Here is an 18,495-nt window from a genome sequence, read left to right as displayed (position 1 = left end):
TTGAAAGCTAACTGCAAATTTGGCTTCTTAAATTACTTCATCTGAGTCACCAGAGGAAGAAGGGTGGTTCCTTATGTGATCAGGTAGATAGGGCCTTGCTCAAGCAGAGGCTGGTATGCCCTCTAGTGTAATACTTATTAAAAAGCAGCAAGCTCTAAAGAGCCTGACTTCCCAATCTCCTGGAAGGATGTTCCAAGATCTATTAAGCACATTGTTAGGCTCACAATGCAGTCAAAGAAGTAACTTTGTTTTGTTAATGAATTTACTCCCAACTTTGCCTAACAGACTATGAATAGTTGTGGTGTCTATCAGTTTTGTTCCAAACTACCCAAATAATTTTGGTTTCTTTTTTTTTGAAGCCTCCATTACTTGTTTTGTTCTAGGGGAGAGCTCAGAGTAAGAACTTGTTTCTATAAGAACAGCCTTCTTCCCAGGAAGAGCTGCTGCTCCAGTAGGCAGAAAGGTACATCAGAAACCATGATTCAAAGGGTTCTGTCCTCAATTCAGCATGTTTCTAGCTTCATCCCCTTACCTTTGTAAGTGGCAAAGGAAGATTAAAACTGAGCAAGAGAGTTTTGGCAGCGCGCAGAGATGCTGGCTTTGGGAAATGAGTCAGAATATGAGCAAGATCTTACAACAGCTGTTCGGGGCAACCACCTCCCAGCCATCCTTCCTGCCCAACAGAGTGTGAGGGAGCAGCTAGAACTGAGCAGCTGCTCATCACCTGGGATGGAACTGACATGCACAGCACTCTCTAACAGCAGTGCTGGCCCCTTGCTCTGGCCCCTGTGGGGGCTGAGATACCTTCCCCTTTGGAAGCAATGGTAGGGGTTCCTGCCACCTGCCTCAGGGATTCCTTTTTTGAACTTTGTGTGTTGGGATCGACACTGAAGGCTGTTGCTCCTGTGTCTTCATGCAGACATGCCCACAGGACATCCCACCTGCTCGGGAAAAGATCCAGAGTACTCATGTCAACAGCGAGCCTTGCTTTGAGTTTACTGCTCCTGTACTGTCAGCTGCAGTCTTACCCCACTGTGGTGGCCTCCAACAGGCCTGGAATGGGAGAAGGAGCAGACTTTAATCCAAAGCTACCCAGGAAAGACATGCACGCTCCCCAGCTTACTGCAAGCCCATGGCCTGCAGTGTCTGGCTTGCACGAGCTGCAAGAACACCTGTCTCTCAGTGACAGAAAAAAGTTTCAGGCAAGCAGGTGCAGACCAGGGCCGAGCCTCCAGCAGTGTTCTGCACTCTGGCTGTCTCTTGAAGCATTGGTACAGCTCTGCTGCACCTCTTGGTGGTCTGGACACCTCAGAGGTGAGTCTGGCACAGTCCTGTTTGCAGTGACTGTGGGGCGGTGCACAGTGTTGAAAACATGCAGGGAGGAAAGTGTTGCACCAAGGCCACACTCACTGCCTTTCCTGCAGTGTTTACCACAGGACTTGGCTGGCTGCTGCCTCAAAACATTTGAGATGATCTCCAGTGACATAAACCACCCTAAAACGCAGATCCCAGGACATAACAAAAAGGACACAAGGCCATGCTGTTGGATGACCTCCCTATTACCTGTGGACACCAAGCCAGTAAAAGGTAAGTTGCCTCATTCCTGCTTCCAGTCCCTGGCCACTGTTGTGAGGCTGGAGCTCAAAGCTGTCTGCACACCCACCCAAGAAGAGTGTGCAGGAGCAGGCTTCTTCTTGGGTGTTTAGCTTGTAAATTCTTTGGAAAAAGGGCCCCATCTAGGTCTGTCTGCACAGCATTTAGCATAATAAAGTCCTGCTCCTTGTTATGGTGCCAAGTGCTACCCAATGCCTTTATAGCCTCACTGTCTTCCTTCCCAATTCCACAGAGTTGTGCAGCTGGAAAAACCTCATATTTCCCATGGCGGCTCCTTTATTTTTGTCTTAGGAACACAGTTAAGCCCCAGAAAATGTCTTGGGCATTTTCTAACAAAACTTGTCTGACCAGTGTATGAAACAACTGACACGTTTCCTTTTTTTTTTTTTTTTTTTTTAATAAAATCAGTCAGCAGCTTGGGGCAATGGACAGTTGTAATTCTCACTCTGATGGGTCAGAGATGCCACTGTGCTGCTCCCATGAGAAAACAGCTGGCAAGTTGTGTGACAACCACAGAGCCTTAAAAGCCGTTGAGAGTGTGTTACAATGGACACAGGATAAGTCTGATTTTCCTTTTTTGCAGTTAAAAAAACCACCTGCCCCCCCCCTCCATTAAGCAGTGTGATTGAATTGCATGAGCAAAGTTTGTCAGCTTAATGTCTGGGTAGGAACCTGTCCACCACCCACTACTCTTCTCTGTGACAGTGGTCATACTACACCATCACTCATAATAGACGAAGGAAAAATCCCAAAATCCTGTTCTGTTTGGATGCTTGTTCAGGCGTGCCAAGCTTCGATGGTTGATGTATTTCACAAACTTCATAGTTTCTTTGTCTCTATAAACTAAGGCCAAGCAGTTCTCCTCTGGATTCACTGTCAACAGCTAGGGAATACAAAGATAAGGAAGTAAATCAATTTCACAAAAATAGCTTTAATAAAATTCTTCAGAAAAAACAAAACTGTTTCAAAAGTTAGTTAGAACAAAGGGTTGGTGTTAGAAAATGCACTGTGACACTATTTTCATTTTAATACCCTTTACCTGAAGCATTGTTATACATTAAGGGCTTCTAGTACTGATGCTGAATGGGATCCCAGTGAACAGCACTTCCCTTGGCAAGTGTTATCCCTGCTACAGCCTTGTGTCCCTTCCAGGCAGGCTTCCCAAACAGCCCCAGGTGCAGGTGCCATGAGGCTCTCTCAGGGCCCGGGTCTCATGCTTTGTGTTAACAAAGCTCTGAGGCCAGAGCTTTGCCCACGAGCAGCGACTGGGGCAGGGAGGCTCCAGTGCGCAACTGAGCGCCCTCAGCACTATGCTGGCATTAAGACAAAGTGTAATTATGTCTCTCCACCCTATACAGTTTCATCTGATTTGCAGCTAGCTACTGAGGTCCTTACCTCTTCATCTTCACCTTTAGCAATGTAGGAAGTAAAGCCACCATATTCAGGATCCCACTCTTAAAATAGAAAAGAAACATTCTTAGAAACCGCAGTGCTGTTCATGCTCCACACAGCCTTCCAGGAGATGCCATTTTTTCACCTTGCTCTCCAAAGTTACTGGATACAGGGTAAGTATTTACCTCCTGCCAGTCTATTTGTTTTCTTCTGTTCAGAAACAACTTGAAGCAAGTGTACTGGATTTGCCTTTTATGGTAGATGAGCTATTTAAAGTTGCTTGGTGCACCGCTCCTCACCTGTAGAACAGTTCTACCCTAGCAGATATACCAAAGGATTTCAGTCAGCTGTACATTTTGGCCTCATCTGGTCTAAAATGCTTGTGGTTAATTTTTTTTTTTTTTTTGTTTTACCACTATCTAACTAGCAATCAACCCAAAATGCCTAGGTATGCCTAAAGTAACTTTTGAAAACGTTGACCTTTGTGAACTGGACGTGTAGTAATAATTCTGATGAGAAAAGGGTAGAACATTCCTGGTGGGTACTGTGGCCACCTGAGCCTGCAGCGCACCCAGAACCATTGCTCAGCCTTTCCCCCTGTCCAAGCGCCACCTCCTGGCGCAAGCGGAAAGGCCAGAGATGATTCCAAGGCCACAATCCCAAACTTTTCCATGAGGACTACTGGAAACAGGGTTTATGCCGAAGTGAGGACTAAGACAAAGTCTACAGAAACCTTCTATGCAGGAAAAAGCAGGGAAATTTTGTGTGTTTTAGAACTGCTGAGAACTCAGAAGTCATTCCTTTATGCAAAGTCTTGTGAAAGGAGAGTCTGACATCTCTCTCTCATCCACTTACCTTCACAGCCACAAAAGAAGAGCAGATCAAGAGCAAATTCTGTGGCTTGAGAATCATGGACAAGAGTGTAGTGCCCGTGGGTCCAGCGTCGCAGCTCCCCCGCACACACAGGAGTTCCTGAGCCTAGGAGAGGGCACAAACACCCAAGGGAGAGCCATGAAGGCACATCAGCTGAGCTCAAAGCGTGTGAGGAGCTCAGTGATCTCACACCACTGTGAGATTTGCTCCATACATCCTTTGTTCCTGGTAACTGCTCTGATGGGATTTTTTAAGTAGGACTTGTTTTTATATTACCTTTTATTCCAGTGTCCACTAACTTGTCTTAGTGCAAGATGAGCATTTTCAAAAACTCTACCTTTAAACTTCAGAGCCACTCTTTTAAATAAACATCATCAATCAAAACCCAAAATTAATCTAATCTTTCATAGTTGTCACTGCTGACAACTAAATTCAACTAAGGTTGTTTAGGCTGATGGTGTTTTCTGAAAGGTTGAATCCTAGTTTTAGGTATCAATTTTCTAATTCTAAAATGGTTTTACTTCTGACCTGTTCACCTGTCTCTTTTGGATTTATTATCTCATACAAGAATATGCTTTATATGACGTAGGGGTACGTGGATGTAGAAACCATGTAACTATTGACAGAAGATGAGCAGTCCCCCCAAAAGTCCACCCTTAGGACTTAGGTCTGTTCAAAATGGCATCTTCAAATTATCATTGATTTACTCCAAATTCTTTTGCAATGGTCACTGATTTCAGATAATCAGTCTAAAAAGCTTCAAGTCCTATGTTTGTGCTGGTTGCACAAACAAGGTGAAACAAACAAGGTGAAGCACTAGTTCCATGAAAATCACTGGGAATTTTGTTTGAATCCTTTTTCACTGCTGCTGCTCTACTCACTGCTCTGAGTCTCGCCATCCTGTGCTTCAGGGGTGTTCTCAGGCTGGTGTGGCTGATGGGGATTGCCATTGGCTGGTTGTTCAGTCTCTTCCTGCTCAGATTTGGGACTGCTTTGCCCACTGGTGTCTGCTGCTTGTCCCTCCCCAGCATCTTCATCCTCATCAGAGGGAGCCAGGAAGTGCAGTTTTAGGCCAGTGAAGTTGGAAAGCAATAAAAATAAGGCCTCAGAGCGCAGCAGCTGCAGGAATTTCTTCAGGGTGTCAGGGAGGCTGTGTTCCTCTGCTGCCTCATAGAGTCTGAAAGACAGCAGATGTATCTCCTTGTGGGAGAGCCAACAAGGACCACATCTATAACAATAGCACTGACCAGTGCAGCCTCCTGGCAGCTCCTGCTCAGCACACTGGTGCAGCGTGCTGTCATTCCCCACCTTTTATTGGCTGGCCCTCGACTACTCCAGTGGATCTCTTTGTTCTCCAGTGCTTCACATAGTAGTTGGTACTTCTCTTTCTAGGAGAAAGAGATGCAGAAATGTTAACATTTAGCTCCTAAGAAAACAAGGTTGAAGACAAGTGATCTATTTTTGCTGAGTCCTGATGCAGTAGTTTACAGGAGAATTCCACAGAATCAGAGTGTTTTTTGGTTGGAAAGAGCCTCTGGAGGTCACCTGTCCATTTTTAGGTGTGAAACTTAGAAGGTGTTTTGTTTTAATGGATGTGCAAGGAAGCCCTTTCCCAGCCTTCGTGCCATGTAGTACCTGCCAGCCCTCTGACCAGTTCTGGCAGATCACATCAAATTCAACCACTGGGCTCACCTTAAGAAAGTCTTTCAGGAGAATTTCTGATCGCTCCTCAAATTCCTCCTGGATTTGAGCTTGGGAGTCCAGGTCCAAATAAACTTGATTGATCCACTCATACAATATTTCATGCTGGAAGGGAAACGGATTAGAACACTGAATTTTCAGAAGTGAAGAAGATTCCCTAATTCCTCCTACTGAGCTGGCCACAGAGCTGGATTCCTACACACAAACACACTCCATTGCTTTATTTCCTTGCACCACAGGTATTCACCACATTCTCTGAACTACTGTAGGTATGCAAAACATACAAAGATGCCTAAGAAAGAAACTGGATACAAATTTATCAACAGGAAATGAAAAGGAGAATGGGATAAAGATTAAAGCATCCCCAGTGCATTGATGCATTCCCCAACAGGTATTACAGGAACAGGACAGAGACAGAAATGCAGATATACTGTTACTCACATCATAGGGGATGTGTGGGCTTCTGGCCAAGGGGGCTTCAATGTGCCGTGCAGGTCTGGCCACAGGCGGGCCGTGGAACCAACCGCTCACTGACAGGCGGCACTTCTGCGACACAACTTCTGACACCTGCAACAACGGCGGGCAGCACGTCACGGGTCAGACCAGGCGTAACCAGTGCCAAGCAAACTCATAACAGGAGATGGACTCTGCTCCAGAGAGCCCACTGCACACACAGGTATGTCAGACAGATTATCAGAGAGAGGCCTATTGTCCTGAAGTCCATTGCAGGTTTCCAGAATTCCAGTCTAAGCTTTTACTCCAAGTTCACAGAGAATGCATTCTCTCTCTTACTCTGGGAGATTTGAGTAATGGATTTTTAAGACAAAATTAAACCCAAGTAGATGCTGCTCTTAATTAACAACTGTAAGACATAAATGACACAAAAACAGACCCCTAAGTGGCCTATGTCAGGACATGCCCAACCTATATCACTGATCATCTTCCTCCCCAGCCTTCTGCTCTCTGGCCTTGTTTGATGTCCCTGGTACTCTCAGGTACACAGGAGTGTCAGATTTCAGTCAGGTGTTTGTGTCATGCAGCTCCCCAAATTATTCATCCTGTTCCCAGGCTTCTTCCCGACAAGTGTCACAGAGTATTCCTTAACTGTATCAGCATTTCTGCTGCAGGGTACTGCACCATGTCTGTGCCACTGAGGGGGTACAGCCAGATCTGCAAAGTGCCCTTGCACTGTTGGCAAGGTGATGAATGGCCTGAGGAGCTCTTCTGGAGCAAAGTCATGACCACCACATCAAAAATGTGAGCTAGTTTAAAACAAGCTAACAAACCAGCGAGAGCTAAATTCAAAGCAGTGGCTTGCCACGATAGTAACACAAAATAGAAATGGAAATTTTTCTTTCACAGGATGATGCAGCTAGACTGATGGTTTAAAGTTGGCTTTGTTGGTTCTTGTCCTCCTTCAAGTCCTTGAAGCCCTTCTTTAGCACACAGCACTTAGCACAAGTATCCACTCTACCCACCATTCTTCTCCCTCCCCATCAGGACAGTAATAACACACAGAATGAATAACCACAACAATGAGGATTAAAAAGTTAACAAGAGAACGCTCCTTGCCTGATGGAAAGAGACTGGAGACACTTCAAAGAAAACCAGTGTGTTCCATGAAGGCACTAATGACTTGGTGATTTGCTGTGGCTGAAAGTGTTCTGAGGAAGAAAACATACTCTGGTTAAGAAAGGAACTGGGACTTCTCTCTGACAACATGATTCTGTGACTGGTGGGACACCTGGGTATAAGGCATGGAGCTCAGAGCAAGGGCTTGGTGAGGAATCAGTGCATCTCTGCATGGAGACAGGAAGACAGAGTTGGGGCTGTTCAGCTTGGAGAAGAGAAGGTTCTAGGGTAACCTAAAGCCTCTTCCAGTACCAAAAGGAGCTACCAAGAGTGCTGTAGAAGGAGTTAGGACAGACATGGCATGGAATAACAGAACAAGGGAGAATGGCTTGAAACAAAGGGTGTGTTTAGATCAGCTATTAGAAAGAAATTCTTCACTGTGAGCAGTGAGGCACTGGCACAGGTTGCCCAGAGAAAGTGTGGATGCCCCATCCTAGAAATGCTCAGTGGGGTTTGCAGCATCCTGGTCTAGCAGACCATGTCCCTGCCTACAGCAGGCGGGCTGGAACAAGATGAGCTTTAAGATCTCTTCCAACCCAAAACATTCTGCGGTTCTGCTGCTGGAAAGGGAAGTTTTTGTCATCAGTCTGGAGTTCCAAGCACATTTACTGGCATCACTTCCATCTTGCCTCTACTCCTGACCCCTCCAAAAGTTTGTCTGCTGTTGCCTGTCTGCAAAGCCTACTACAGCCCATCCCTAAGGGGCACACTTTACATCAGCTTCTCTGAACAAAGGAGAAATTCCTTATTTCCCTTCTACTGTTTGGGGTGAGAGTTGCTGCAAGGGGCACATAAGCTTCATCTCCTTCATCTATCTGAGGCTGAGCTTGGAGCTTTTACCATCTGTGCTGTACAGATCCAATGTTCCCCCGTCACTTTTCTCCCAGGGTGGGACGAGGTATAGGATGAAAGCAATTCTCCGACCTTCCAGTTCATCATCGTGGCACAGCAAGACATCTGCAATTACACACGTTTTGCTGCTGTAGCATCTTTCCAGTACATGCATCATTCATTCCAACAACTGCTTCCCAGCTTTGTCCCCGCAAGGATACGACAAGAAAAAACATGTTCTTTCTAAGAACTACATTTTCACTCATTGGCATCAGCAGCCTGAAATCTGCAAGATTCACTTCTGTGGGACTGCACTGCAATTGACAGATCAGGCCACTCTGAAGGTACAGGCAGTTATACACCAGCAACAGTTGTTTCATCATTTGTACTTCATTTTCACAGTTTTGCTGTTGACAGCCTCTAGGACCCTCTGGAACTAGCATAAAAGTAGGTGTTCTATAGACGTTTTGTTCCCTACACATACACAGAAGCTTTAGGGAAAGGATCACTTAGAGACTGACCAGTATATTCATATTTAGCACAGGATATGTCAATAGTTGGCTCCAGCACTATCTGGGTCACATCAGAAAGCCACACTTGGAATTCTTCACACAGTGCATGCCTGAGAAAATAAGCACACAGTAAGTGTCCTATGTTATAAAACATATAATCATAGACTAAATTAATGTATTGCCTCCCTGCTAACTGTTTAAATGGTTACAGGTGCTGTTGCTGTGAGTGACAGTGTGTTTCTGTAGGATCACACCGGTACTGGCCAAGAAAACAGCCCCGTACTCACAGCACTGCTGGCAATAATCAACAGCAAACATGCAACCAGTGGGAAGGTGCACTGGGAAGCTTGTCAGAGGTGACAGCTGCAGGAGAGCTGAACATGGATGAAAGCTGAACAGACTTCATTGCCCATGACAAGCACAGAGCAGATCCAGCTCTCCACAGCCGGTTTTTGGCCCGAGTATGGGGGCAGAAGGCGGCCCACCCCGCTTTCGCTGTGGAGCCAGCACGGCTCTCCCCCCACCCTGAGCGGGCAAAGCCCCGAGCCCGCGCTTCACCTCAGGGCAGCGACGTGGGGCTCCGGGCTTGCCCCCAGCTCCTCGGACTGCGCGGCCCATGGAAGAGAAGAAGGGACGGGGTTAGCGTGGCTCGGCCCGGCCCAGCCCGGCCCGGCTCAGCCCGGCCCCGGGCCCACCTGCCGCAGCGACAGGAGGTCGTTCCGCCGCCCGCGGAAGCCGAGGCCCAGCAGTTCATCCCGCAGCGCCTCCGCGAAAGCCGGGTCCGCCAGGAAACCGGGAATGACACCGTGCCGGAACGGGGCCGGCTCCAGCACCACCGCTTCTGCAAGGGAAAGGCCGTCGGTGAGGGGCGGGGAGCCGGGCCGGGCTGTACCGTGCCGGAGCGGCTCCCCGCGGGCCCGGCCGGACCGTGCCGGAGCCGCTCCCCGCGGCCCGGCCGGACCGTGCCGTGCTGTACCGTACCGTGCCGGAGCCGCTCCCCGCGGCCCGGCCGGACCGTGCCGTGCTGTACCGTACCGTGCCGGAGCCGCTCCCCGCGGGCCCAGGCCGCCCCCGCGCGCTCCCGCAGCGCCGCGTCCCCGAGGGCCGCGCTCAGCTCCGCGCGCGCCTCGCGCCTCCCGCGCTTGGCCGCCGCCGGCGCCGCCGCTCCGTGACGCTTGGCGGCCATGGTACCGTCCGGCCGGACTACAACTCCCTGCGGCCCCCGCGCTTCGCCAGCGATGGCCAATCGGATGGTGCAGGCGCAGGCCGGGGAGCCGTTGGCCAATGAGCGGGAGGGGCGGGGCAGGCACGGCGGGTCCCAGCAGGCGGCGCGGCGCTGAGGGCTGGGCGGGCGTTAATGGCGGACGGCGCTCCCGCCGCCCAGAAGTGATTGAGCGCTCCCGCCGCCTGTTCCCGTCGCTTCTCGCCATGTCCGTGGTGCCGCCCAACCGCTCTCAGACCGGCTGGCCCCGCGGGGTGAACCAGTTCGGGAACAAGTACATCCAGCAGACGAAGCCGCTCACGCTGGAAAGGACCATCAACCTGTGAGCGCCGCCTCGGGCCTGTCCGGCTCTGCCCCCGCCGTCCCGCCCCGCCCCGCTGGCGAGCTCATCCCCGCTCCCTCGGCAGGCTCGGCGGGATTTTCCTTCCGATTCCGCCGTGCGAGGTCCGGAGGGTCCTGGCCCTTCGGAGGGCTGGGGCACAGCGGTGGCAGAGCTCGAGTGCCGATGGGGCCCGCCCCCCTCACAGGGGCTGCTGAGCCGCGCTGAGGGTACCGAGGGTACCGAGGGCTTGCCGGCCTTCGTGGGAATGTGGAGGATTTGGTGTAAATGTTTTAGTGCTTAGAAGTAGCGTCTGGCCCGGGAGTTGTGAACCCCAACTAACACAGGAAAGGTCTAGGTGTGGTGAGCATCACAGACATTTTCTTGCTCTCACAGGCATCCGGAAAGACGGCAGAGAGAGACAGGGTCCTGGCCTCGCTGGGGTTTGGGCTGATCCTGGGCAGTCAGTGGGATGTGGCTGGATGTGCCTGGTGATTGTGGATTATCTGGCACAGGTGTTGGAGATAAAATTCGGAGTGTTTCCTACCACAGAAATTTGTAATAGAGACAAACTACTTACTAATAAGTATTAATGTATTTTTTATGAGAAGTTATATATTTTTGCTTCTTCCAGTAAATCTGGTGGATTTGGAACGTGTTCTTTGCTATGTGCATATATCAAATTGCAAAAACCAGCAAATGGTAGCTGTAACAGTCAATATTTAATTTTAGCTGTTAATCACTGACACTTTTGTGTTTTTTTGTGTAGCTGAGTTTATTCACAGAGTCATGTGGAAGTTCAAATATGAACTTCAGAAACTGCAATATTTCTATCGGGTTTCTGAAGCAAAGACTCATAATGAAGCTGTGTTACCAGCAGCATTTTTTTTAAGTTGAAGCTGAGGGTTTTGATGTACAGACTAATGCATCCACATTAGTATAGTATGGGTTAGCTTAATAGGTTATTATTAAAGTAATTTGTGTATCTAAGAATGGAAATGAAGAGAGAAAGAAATGTAGATGGTTTTAGACTATAAGTAAAAGTGGGGGAGCTTGTTAGTAAATGAACCTGTGGTTTGGAAGCTAGTTGTTTTGTCTACATGAGAAAAGGCTCCAACAATGGTAACTGGCTTGTTATTTTAACGCTGTAAAACATTAGGAAAATTGGAGGAAGAGGAGGGCTGGAATTTGAGGAGAGAAGAGCGTATGCTACTAAAGTTTGACATGTCTGGGGAAGGATTCCATGCCAAGAAGCATCTCAAGGAAAACATAAGACAGTCATTCATTCTGTTAATTCCATTGCTGTGTGCCACAAGTCAGTAAAACCATGGTGATAACTCATCACTGCTCTGCCCAGAACCATTTTCTTCTCCCTTTTGACTTAGCTGGGTGATTCTGTCTTTCCTCCAGGTCTCCTGCCACCAGACCTCTCTGTTAAATGGATTTAATTGTACAATAACACTCCCCTGTTGCCCTCTGTGCTGTCTTGGGCTGACCCATTTCTTGCCTAACCTTTCCTTTCTTTCTATTTTCAGAAATCGACAAGTTTCCACTGCACTGTTACAGGAGTGCAGGCACCCAGCACCAGCCCAACAGAGGGATCTGCTCACACTCTTGATCCTACCCTAGGTTCCCAACCCTGTACTCAGAAACTCAGCATGTCTCCTCTTCTGTGATCCACATGTCTGATTTCCCACTTCAAAACAAAACCACTTCTAACAGTTTAGTTCTCAGGCTTCATTACATCTGCAGAAGAAAACCTGCAGTCCTGTGCAGCTTCCTTCCTTCCCAGCAGAGCTTTTTCTCCAGTCTCTTTTCCAGCTCCTAGCAGAGTTTCACCTGCCTTTTCCCTGCAGCATGGAGATCAAAGAGGGTGGCTGTTGAACAACAGTTGGTTCTGTGCTTCTTTTCCTTCTTTTGAGCCTACACCAGGCTAGAGTGCAGCTCAACAGGACTGTCTGTGCTTATTTGTTCTATAGTGCAGATCTCCCTGGGACAGGGGCCTCATAAGCCACCAACAAAGATTTTTAGCCCTGCACTATGACTTTACCCATCAAGCAGTGAAGGATCTGTCTCAGGGTAGATGCTGTGTCATGGTGATTTAAAGTTAGATTTCTTGTTACGCAGTAACATTTTTTCTCCTTACAGGTATCCTCTGACGAATTACACGTTTGGTACAAAGGAGCCTCTGTATGAGAAGGACAGTTCCGTGGCAGCTCGGTTTCAGCGCATGAGAGAAGAGTTTGACAAGATTGGCATGAGGCGGACAGTGGAAGGAGTTCTGATTGTGCATGAGCACAGGCTGCCCCATGTGCTGTTACTGCAGCTGGGTACAACTTTTTTCAAGCTGTAAGTGTCTGTTTCCTAAGTGTAACTGCAGTTTATTGTCACAAACCACTAAACGTGGGCTAGAGGTTAAAAGACATAGTTGGAAAGTATTTTTTGAATGGTGTGGTTTCAATCTAAAGTGTGTTTGACTCTGCTTGTGAGGGGGATGATTTAGTTTGGAACTGACTGGGAATCTTAGTTACAGTGCATCACTACAGTAAAATCTTGTTTAAAAATCATTACCAGCACTTGATGTGTTGTACTTGCATTGTGAAAGCTGCAATGCTTCAGTCGCTTATGCTGTGCCTGTAAAAATGGGCAAGTGGAGGCCAAGGACTAACCCCCTGTAAATGCAGAATGATACCTGCTTACAAACTAATAGCTGAGCTGGGATAGCAAGAAAGGTAGGCATCTAAATCTGAGAAAATTGCTTCAGTTCATCTCATAGTTATCAGAGCCAGACTGAAGTTCTAGTGATTGCATACAGATGTAGTGATGGTGGTGATTTTATTTTTTATACTAGATGGCCTTGACTTGTCTCATGTTACCATGCTTGTGTTCTTGTTCTTCTGTTTTAACATTTTAGATTGTTCTCAATTTTGTGTGTATGTTAAGTAATTTAACTAATCTAGATTAGTTTTTGGCATCTTGATTTGAAGGGCTGTTGCAGACTAGACAAGAATGTAAACAATTTGCAAAATGCTGTAATGATGAAAATTAATAATCCTGCATAATTTTCCCACATGAGTTTTATTTTCTGCTTTCTCTATGCTTCAGTTAGTGCTGGCTTTGTGATAAGAACAAATACAGGCAGTATTTACAGCCCTTCAGCTTCTGGTTATTATTATTAAAACTTTACCCTATAAGGGACTGAGTTTTTATCATGTGTATTGTTATAGTTTGTCCTGCTGAACTTAAAGTATTTTATGTAATGATTATTTTTTAAGGGATGTAAATAGCCATTTTAATTTCAGTTGAGGTGAAAGCTATGCTGCTGTCTTTCAATTCAGCAAAACTAGATCTGTAACTCCTGACTTAAGAGCCATAAGCCTGGAAGCACACTGGAACTTGGCTGTGAAGATTGGTAAATGCAATAAAATAACTTTGACTTTCATCATTGATTATTTTAACAGACCTGGTGGTGAACTCAATCCAGGAGAAGATGAGGTGGAAGGGCTCAAACGCTTAATGACAGAGGTCTGTTTTCTGTCATTATATTGCTGTAGGAGAATGTTGCATTATTTTAGAATTACCAGAATAAGATAAAGTATTAGAGTAGTCTTCTTACCATTGTTGTTATTTTGTTGCTTTTGTGATGTTCTCAGGTAGTTAACAAATAAAGCAGTCAAGTTTTCATTTATCTGCATCATGAGTGTGGCTGACTCCTACCTGCTGCTCAAGTCCTGTGTTCATTTGCAGCTTTGCTTTCTGACTGGCTTCAGGCAAGTGAGTGTAGAGATGAGCAATAAAATATATTGTGGAGGACAGCTGTTGGGGACTTGCCTTTGAGATAGTCCTCTCAATGCACCATTTTCTCCAAGTAGCTAAATTAATTCTGCTAGCTAATGTAACAATATATTGCATTCTTCCAATTGGTCTGATAGGACTCAGTCCAGCTGAGTAGAGCATAGATTTTTGAAAAGCTTTCTAGAGTGTCCTGGTCTTACCAGGTGAAGCTTTTACTGAAAAATCTCACTTTATATAAAAATACTCTACAGTTCTATTGAAAGCTGTCTCAGAGCAGTTATGAACTACATCAGACATATATTGCAGCAAGTCTTTCTGTTTCTAGTATGTGTTTAATAAAAGAATTTCCTTGAGGTAGTTTGAGGTCTGATTAGTACTAGATTTTTGATAGATACTGGGTCGTCAGGATGGTGTTCAGCAAGACTGGGTGATTGATGACTGCATTGGCAACTGGTGGAGACCAAACTTTGAACCTCCACAGGTGAGTACTCCCGTGGGCTTCCATCTTCTTTGGTCAAGTTCTGTCTGTACTTCTAAAAGCCTTCAACCTTCCAGATGGGCTTCTTGAGTACCTGCTGCATGAGCAATTTGTTTTTCTGGGTTTTGTCTATTTCATCTCCTTCCTATGACTGAAGAGAAACTACAGCCTTTTTTTTTAATGGAAATTCCTGTCTTCCTTCTCACACCTGTCCTGATGGATGAGAAACCACTAGATGTAGTAGCTTCCAGTTCTACATTGAGACATATGCACCATTTATATTCCTTTTGTAGCCACAATGGAGATTCTTGTACTGCTGCTTGTGGAACATGCCCTAGTCTCACTACCCTATTTCTAAGGGCTTTAATATTGAAAATCTTTGTTTAGTTTGCTTAGTTTGCTTTTATGCATTTCTGTTTTATTGGGTTGTTTTAACTGCTTATGATATTGATGCCACTTTAGAGCCTGTCAATAGTTGTGACAGCAACAGCATTCCTTTCCTAAGTACTTTCTTATGAAAATGGTTTTATTTGATGCCATGAAAGAATAATATATGACACACTGAAAACTTGTACAGGGCTTCATAATTTATAAAGTAGCATTTAAGATTACATAGTATTTTCAAAGCTCTGTACAACTGTTTTTTACCATTTTTCTTCTAGTATCCATATATCCCAGCTCATATTACAAAGCCAAAAGAACACAAAAAGCTATTTTTGGTCCAGCTTCAAGAAAAGGGTAAGTGTTTGTTTGGATCAAAGGGTTGTATTTGTAACAATATTTAAATGCTTGCATTTCACTCAAGGAACACAAAGTTGTGATTGTGTATGTTGTGGTATGTTATACCAAGATGTGTATGCTTGCAGTTGTTTGTGGTTGATCACTAACAAAGTTAAATGCTGGTATTTGTTTTGAAGGTAGATGATCCTTTGAACATGACTTCCTAGTAAATTTTTATTCCTGCTTGCATCAGTCTGTGTACAGGATGTGAATCCCATATTTAACTAAAAAAGCAATAAACCTGCTTGAGTGCTATATGTAGTGAACTTGTTTTGAGGTCTGTGGGGAATGATGATCCCTGGGCTGAATGTGTGCTGGTTTTTTTGATTCATCAACTTGTATTTGTTTTTAGCTTTGTTTGCAGTCCCCAAAAATTACAAGCTGGTTGCTGCACCACTGTTTGAGCTCTATGACAACGCACCAGGATATGGACCTATTATTTCCAGCCTTCCTCAACTTTTGAGCAGGTATGTTGTATTTGTATAGTGGCTCTGGGAACATGGTTTCCTGTGGGACACCAGAGCAAAGCAAGGTGCTACAGAAACCAACTTGAAAAGGTGGCATCTATCCCAAAGATTCTGCTTCAGATGAACTGCATGGACACTTTTGAGGCACTGATCACAACTGGCTAGCACCAAAGTCCTACCTAGCAGCTGTAGTTAAGGAACACATGGAAGATGTGAGGATGAGGCTGTGCACAGACTGAGGAGCAGCTTCTTGTAGTTGTTGGAGACAGCTGGAGAGTTAAAGCCAGGATGTAAATTTGAAGCACTGAGTTAGGTATGCATATTATCACAGCTTTGTGCTGGTTAAATGTGGTGGGTTTTTTTACACTCTTTAGTAGAGTTAATGAAGTGTAGCATCTTTATGACACAAATATCTGTAGGGACAGCTGTATTTTTTCCTTTCTCTTGGAATGTATACCATGCTTTGACTTTATTACCTGGGAATGGCTGTGGCTTGTCTCTCCAGAGCTCACTGGTCTCTTACTTGAGAGCATGTTCAGGCATACTAGGAGTCCCACAGCCTGCCAGCTCTTCCTCAGGGAAGTAGTTCTGTCACCTACCTACTATGATGAAAAAAGTATGTTAGCACTGGTCTTGCACATAATCTTATTTCCTGCTGAGTATTTTTCTCTCTAGCTCAAATTTTGGCTTCCCCTCCTCTAAAGACAGCAGGTATTTCCTCTTGAGTACCAGCCAAACTGTCATGCAGGTTGGGTAGTGGTGCAACAGACACATGCAAAGGCTGGGCACCTGGAAGCTGAGATGGATTGCTTGCTTCCACAGTTATTTATGAAACTTAGCTGGGAAAAATTCTCTCTTCAGTATGTTTGTGTGTTCCCCTTGGAACATGTAAGGTTGGTCTAGTAGCAGAAGTGCTGCAAAAGAGTTGCTGATGGAGGAATGTAACTCTCACTGTGATTTATGTATCTGTGACCTTGTTTTAGGAGATGAAATGTTAATAGTTAGTTCTTCTGCAACCATAAGAGACAGTTGTGCAATGCTAGTGTAGGATTGGCTGTTAAAAATGATATATATACTGCTATACTGTAAAGCTGTCTTATGAAAAAATGTACTTTTGTCCTGTCAGGTGGAGGCTTATCCAGAGCAAAAACAAAACATTTGCTTATTCATTCAAAAATGCCCTTAAAAAAAAGAATCAAAATTCCTCACTTGGTATAATCCTTTTAATTTTAGGTTCAACTTTATTTACAACTGAATTCCTATATACCTGAAGACTCCAGTAGAAGAAGCCGTCTCTGTGAGCACAGCTTTGAACTGTAGAGAAACGAATATGTGTGACACAAGGATTTTTTGAAGTCTTTCTGTTCCTGAAGACCACTAAACATTCTAGGGTATGAACAGAGAAGTGAATTTCAACTGTTTAGCTAGAGAGATGGCAATGGGCTACCAGTGTTATAATCCCTTATCATTGTAATACTCACCAATTTTTTGTTTTGTACAACATTAAACAATATGGTTAAGATTCATTTTGTCTTGGGTTTGGTTTGCTTTTTGTTGTGGTTTTTTTTAGGTTTTTTGTTTGTTTGTTTGGTTTGTTTTTCCTTCTGTTTATTAGTTCTTTTATTTTTCCTTATTGTCTCTTAGATGCATATTTTAAGCTTTATTATTTTCTTCAGGAATACAGATGATCTTGGAATGAGGAGGAGCTAAGCCATTCAGGGCCCATTCAGATGCTGGGATCTTTATCCGTGAGAAGGGAATATCCCTAGGATCAGGGAGAAATGAAATAGCTTAAGTGGATTCAATATTGTTTTAAGTCTAACTTGGAGACCAGAACTGCTTTTTTGAGGGAGAATGAGTACTTAAAGGCAAGTGTAGCCTTTACCTTTTTTACCAGAACCGATCGGTTTGTAACAGGGCTTGGAGGAGATGCAGCATGCATCTGTTCCTTCAGTGCCCCCTTGAGACAGTAACAACCCCAAAAATTCTGTTGGACTGGTCTGAGCTGCAGTTAAAATTGGGAAAGTGAGGTTAATTTTGTATATTTTTTCTTAGCTATGGGACAGAATTAGGGTCATGCTGAAACACTTAACCAATGCCACATGCAAGTGGTTCCATGTTATGCTGTCCTGTGCCGTCTCATCCTGCAAAAGATACCCACTTTTGCTTTTTCTCAACATTTCAGTTTCTTGTAGGCAGTAAATATCAATCTTTCTACTTCTGGGGATTTTACATGCTTGGCTAAACATAAAGTCCATTTGGATGTGACACTTCACAGTGCTTTTAGTCTTCCATAATTTTGCTTAATGAATGAGTCTTTGAAAGATTTGTTTCCAAGTTCTGCCTGTGATCAGAAGATGCACTGTTGCTTGTGCACTGTCCTCTTTTATGAAGGCAGGGTTGGAGAGCACCTGCTGCCAAGAGAACCAAATCTTGCCAAAGTGCTTGCTTCTGCTGCCATCTGCACTGGTAAGCAACGTACAGAACAATCCTGACAGCTTGGTGCTCTGGTCAAATTGAAGCTGTGCAGTATGGCAAATGTACTGCAAAATGCTGGGAGAGTGCAAGGGCTGTTCACTTTGGTCCTATGGAAGGAAGGCCCAGACAGATGGTGAGTAGAATATATGGTTTCTTAGCTACCAGCTAGGGGAAATACAGGTAGCAGGAGAGTGGAAAACAGAATCTTTTTGCCTGTGGAAGTAAGAAAAGGCAGGTGGAAGTTTGGAAGTCAGATGCTGCAAGAACAAGGAGCAGAGTGCAGCTTTTGAGCCTTGGCACTTAAGAGCACCTTTCACCTTACCACACGGTAGTTTGCGAGACTAATTCTTGTTCCAGGCTGTCAGTGGAAGGGCGCTGCTCCTGCAGTCTCTACGCTCTCT

General features: G+C 45.3%; 2 protein-coding genes across 6 annotated transcripts; one reads left to right on the top strand and one right to left on the bottom strand.

Annotated features, from left to right (window-relative positions):
• Positions 1-2,030: 2,030 nt before the first annotated feature.
• Positions 2,031-9,756, bottom strand: OGFOD1 (2-oxoglutarate and iron dependent oxygenase domain containing 1). Of its 5 annotated transcripts, none has more exons than XM_085589681.1 (13): positions 9,483-9,756; positions 9,251-9,396; positions 9,114-9,160; positions 8,565-8,665; positions 8,053-8,169; positions 7,153-7,244; positions 6,022-6,147; positions 5,572-5,685; positions 5,188-5,267; positions 4,761-5,056; positions 3,862-3,984; positions 3,010-3,068; positions 2,031-2,497 (listed from the first exon to the last, which is right to left on the bottom strand). In XM_085589681.1, exons 1-13 carry the CDS (start codon positions 9,739-9,741, stop codon positions 2,336-2,338), a joined length of 1,722 nt encoding a protein of 573 aa, XP_085445807.1. In that variant the 5' UTR covers positions 9,742-9,756; the 3' UTR covers positions 2,031-2,335. The 5 variants fall into 5 exon arrangements, with proteins under 5 accessions (XP_085445807.1, XP_085445811.1, XP_085445809.1 ...); XM_085589685.1 differs by lacking the exon at positions 9,114-9,160 and having other exon boundaries at positions 9,448-9,495; positions 9,586-9,756; XM_085589683.1 differs by having other exon boundaries at positions 9,591-9,756.
• A 134-nt stretch (positions 9,757-9,890) lies between these two features.
• Positions 9,891-17,142, top strand: NUDT21 (nudix hydrolase 21). Its single transcript, XM_021535219.4, has 7 exons — positions 9,891-10,099; positions 12,245-12,445; positions 13,558-13,621; positions 14,283-14,372; positions 15,032-15,107; positions 15,502-15,616; positions 16,850-17,142. The coding sequence occupies exons 1-7, from the start codon at positions 9,984-9,986 to the stop codon at positions 16,869-16,871; spliced, it is 684 nt and encodes a 227-aa protein (XP_021390894.2). The 5' UTR covers positions 9,891-9,983; the 3' UTR covers positions 16,872-17,142.
• The last annotated feature ends 1,353 nt before the right edge of the window (positions 17,143-18,495 follow it).

This window comes from Lonchura striata, chromosome 11 (assembly GCF_050655825.1).
Source record: "Lonchura striata isolate lonStrDom1 chromosome 11, ASM5065582v1, whole genome shotgun sequence".
In the NCBI taxonomy this organism is placed as follows: Eukaryota; Metazoa; Chordata; class Aves; order Passeriformes; family Estrildidae; genus Lonchura; species Lonchura striata.
Note: the sequence above shows the minus strand (reverse complement) of the source record. Positions and strands in the feature narration are given on the sequence as shown.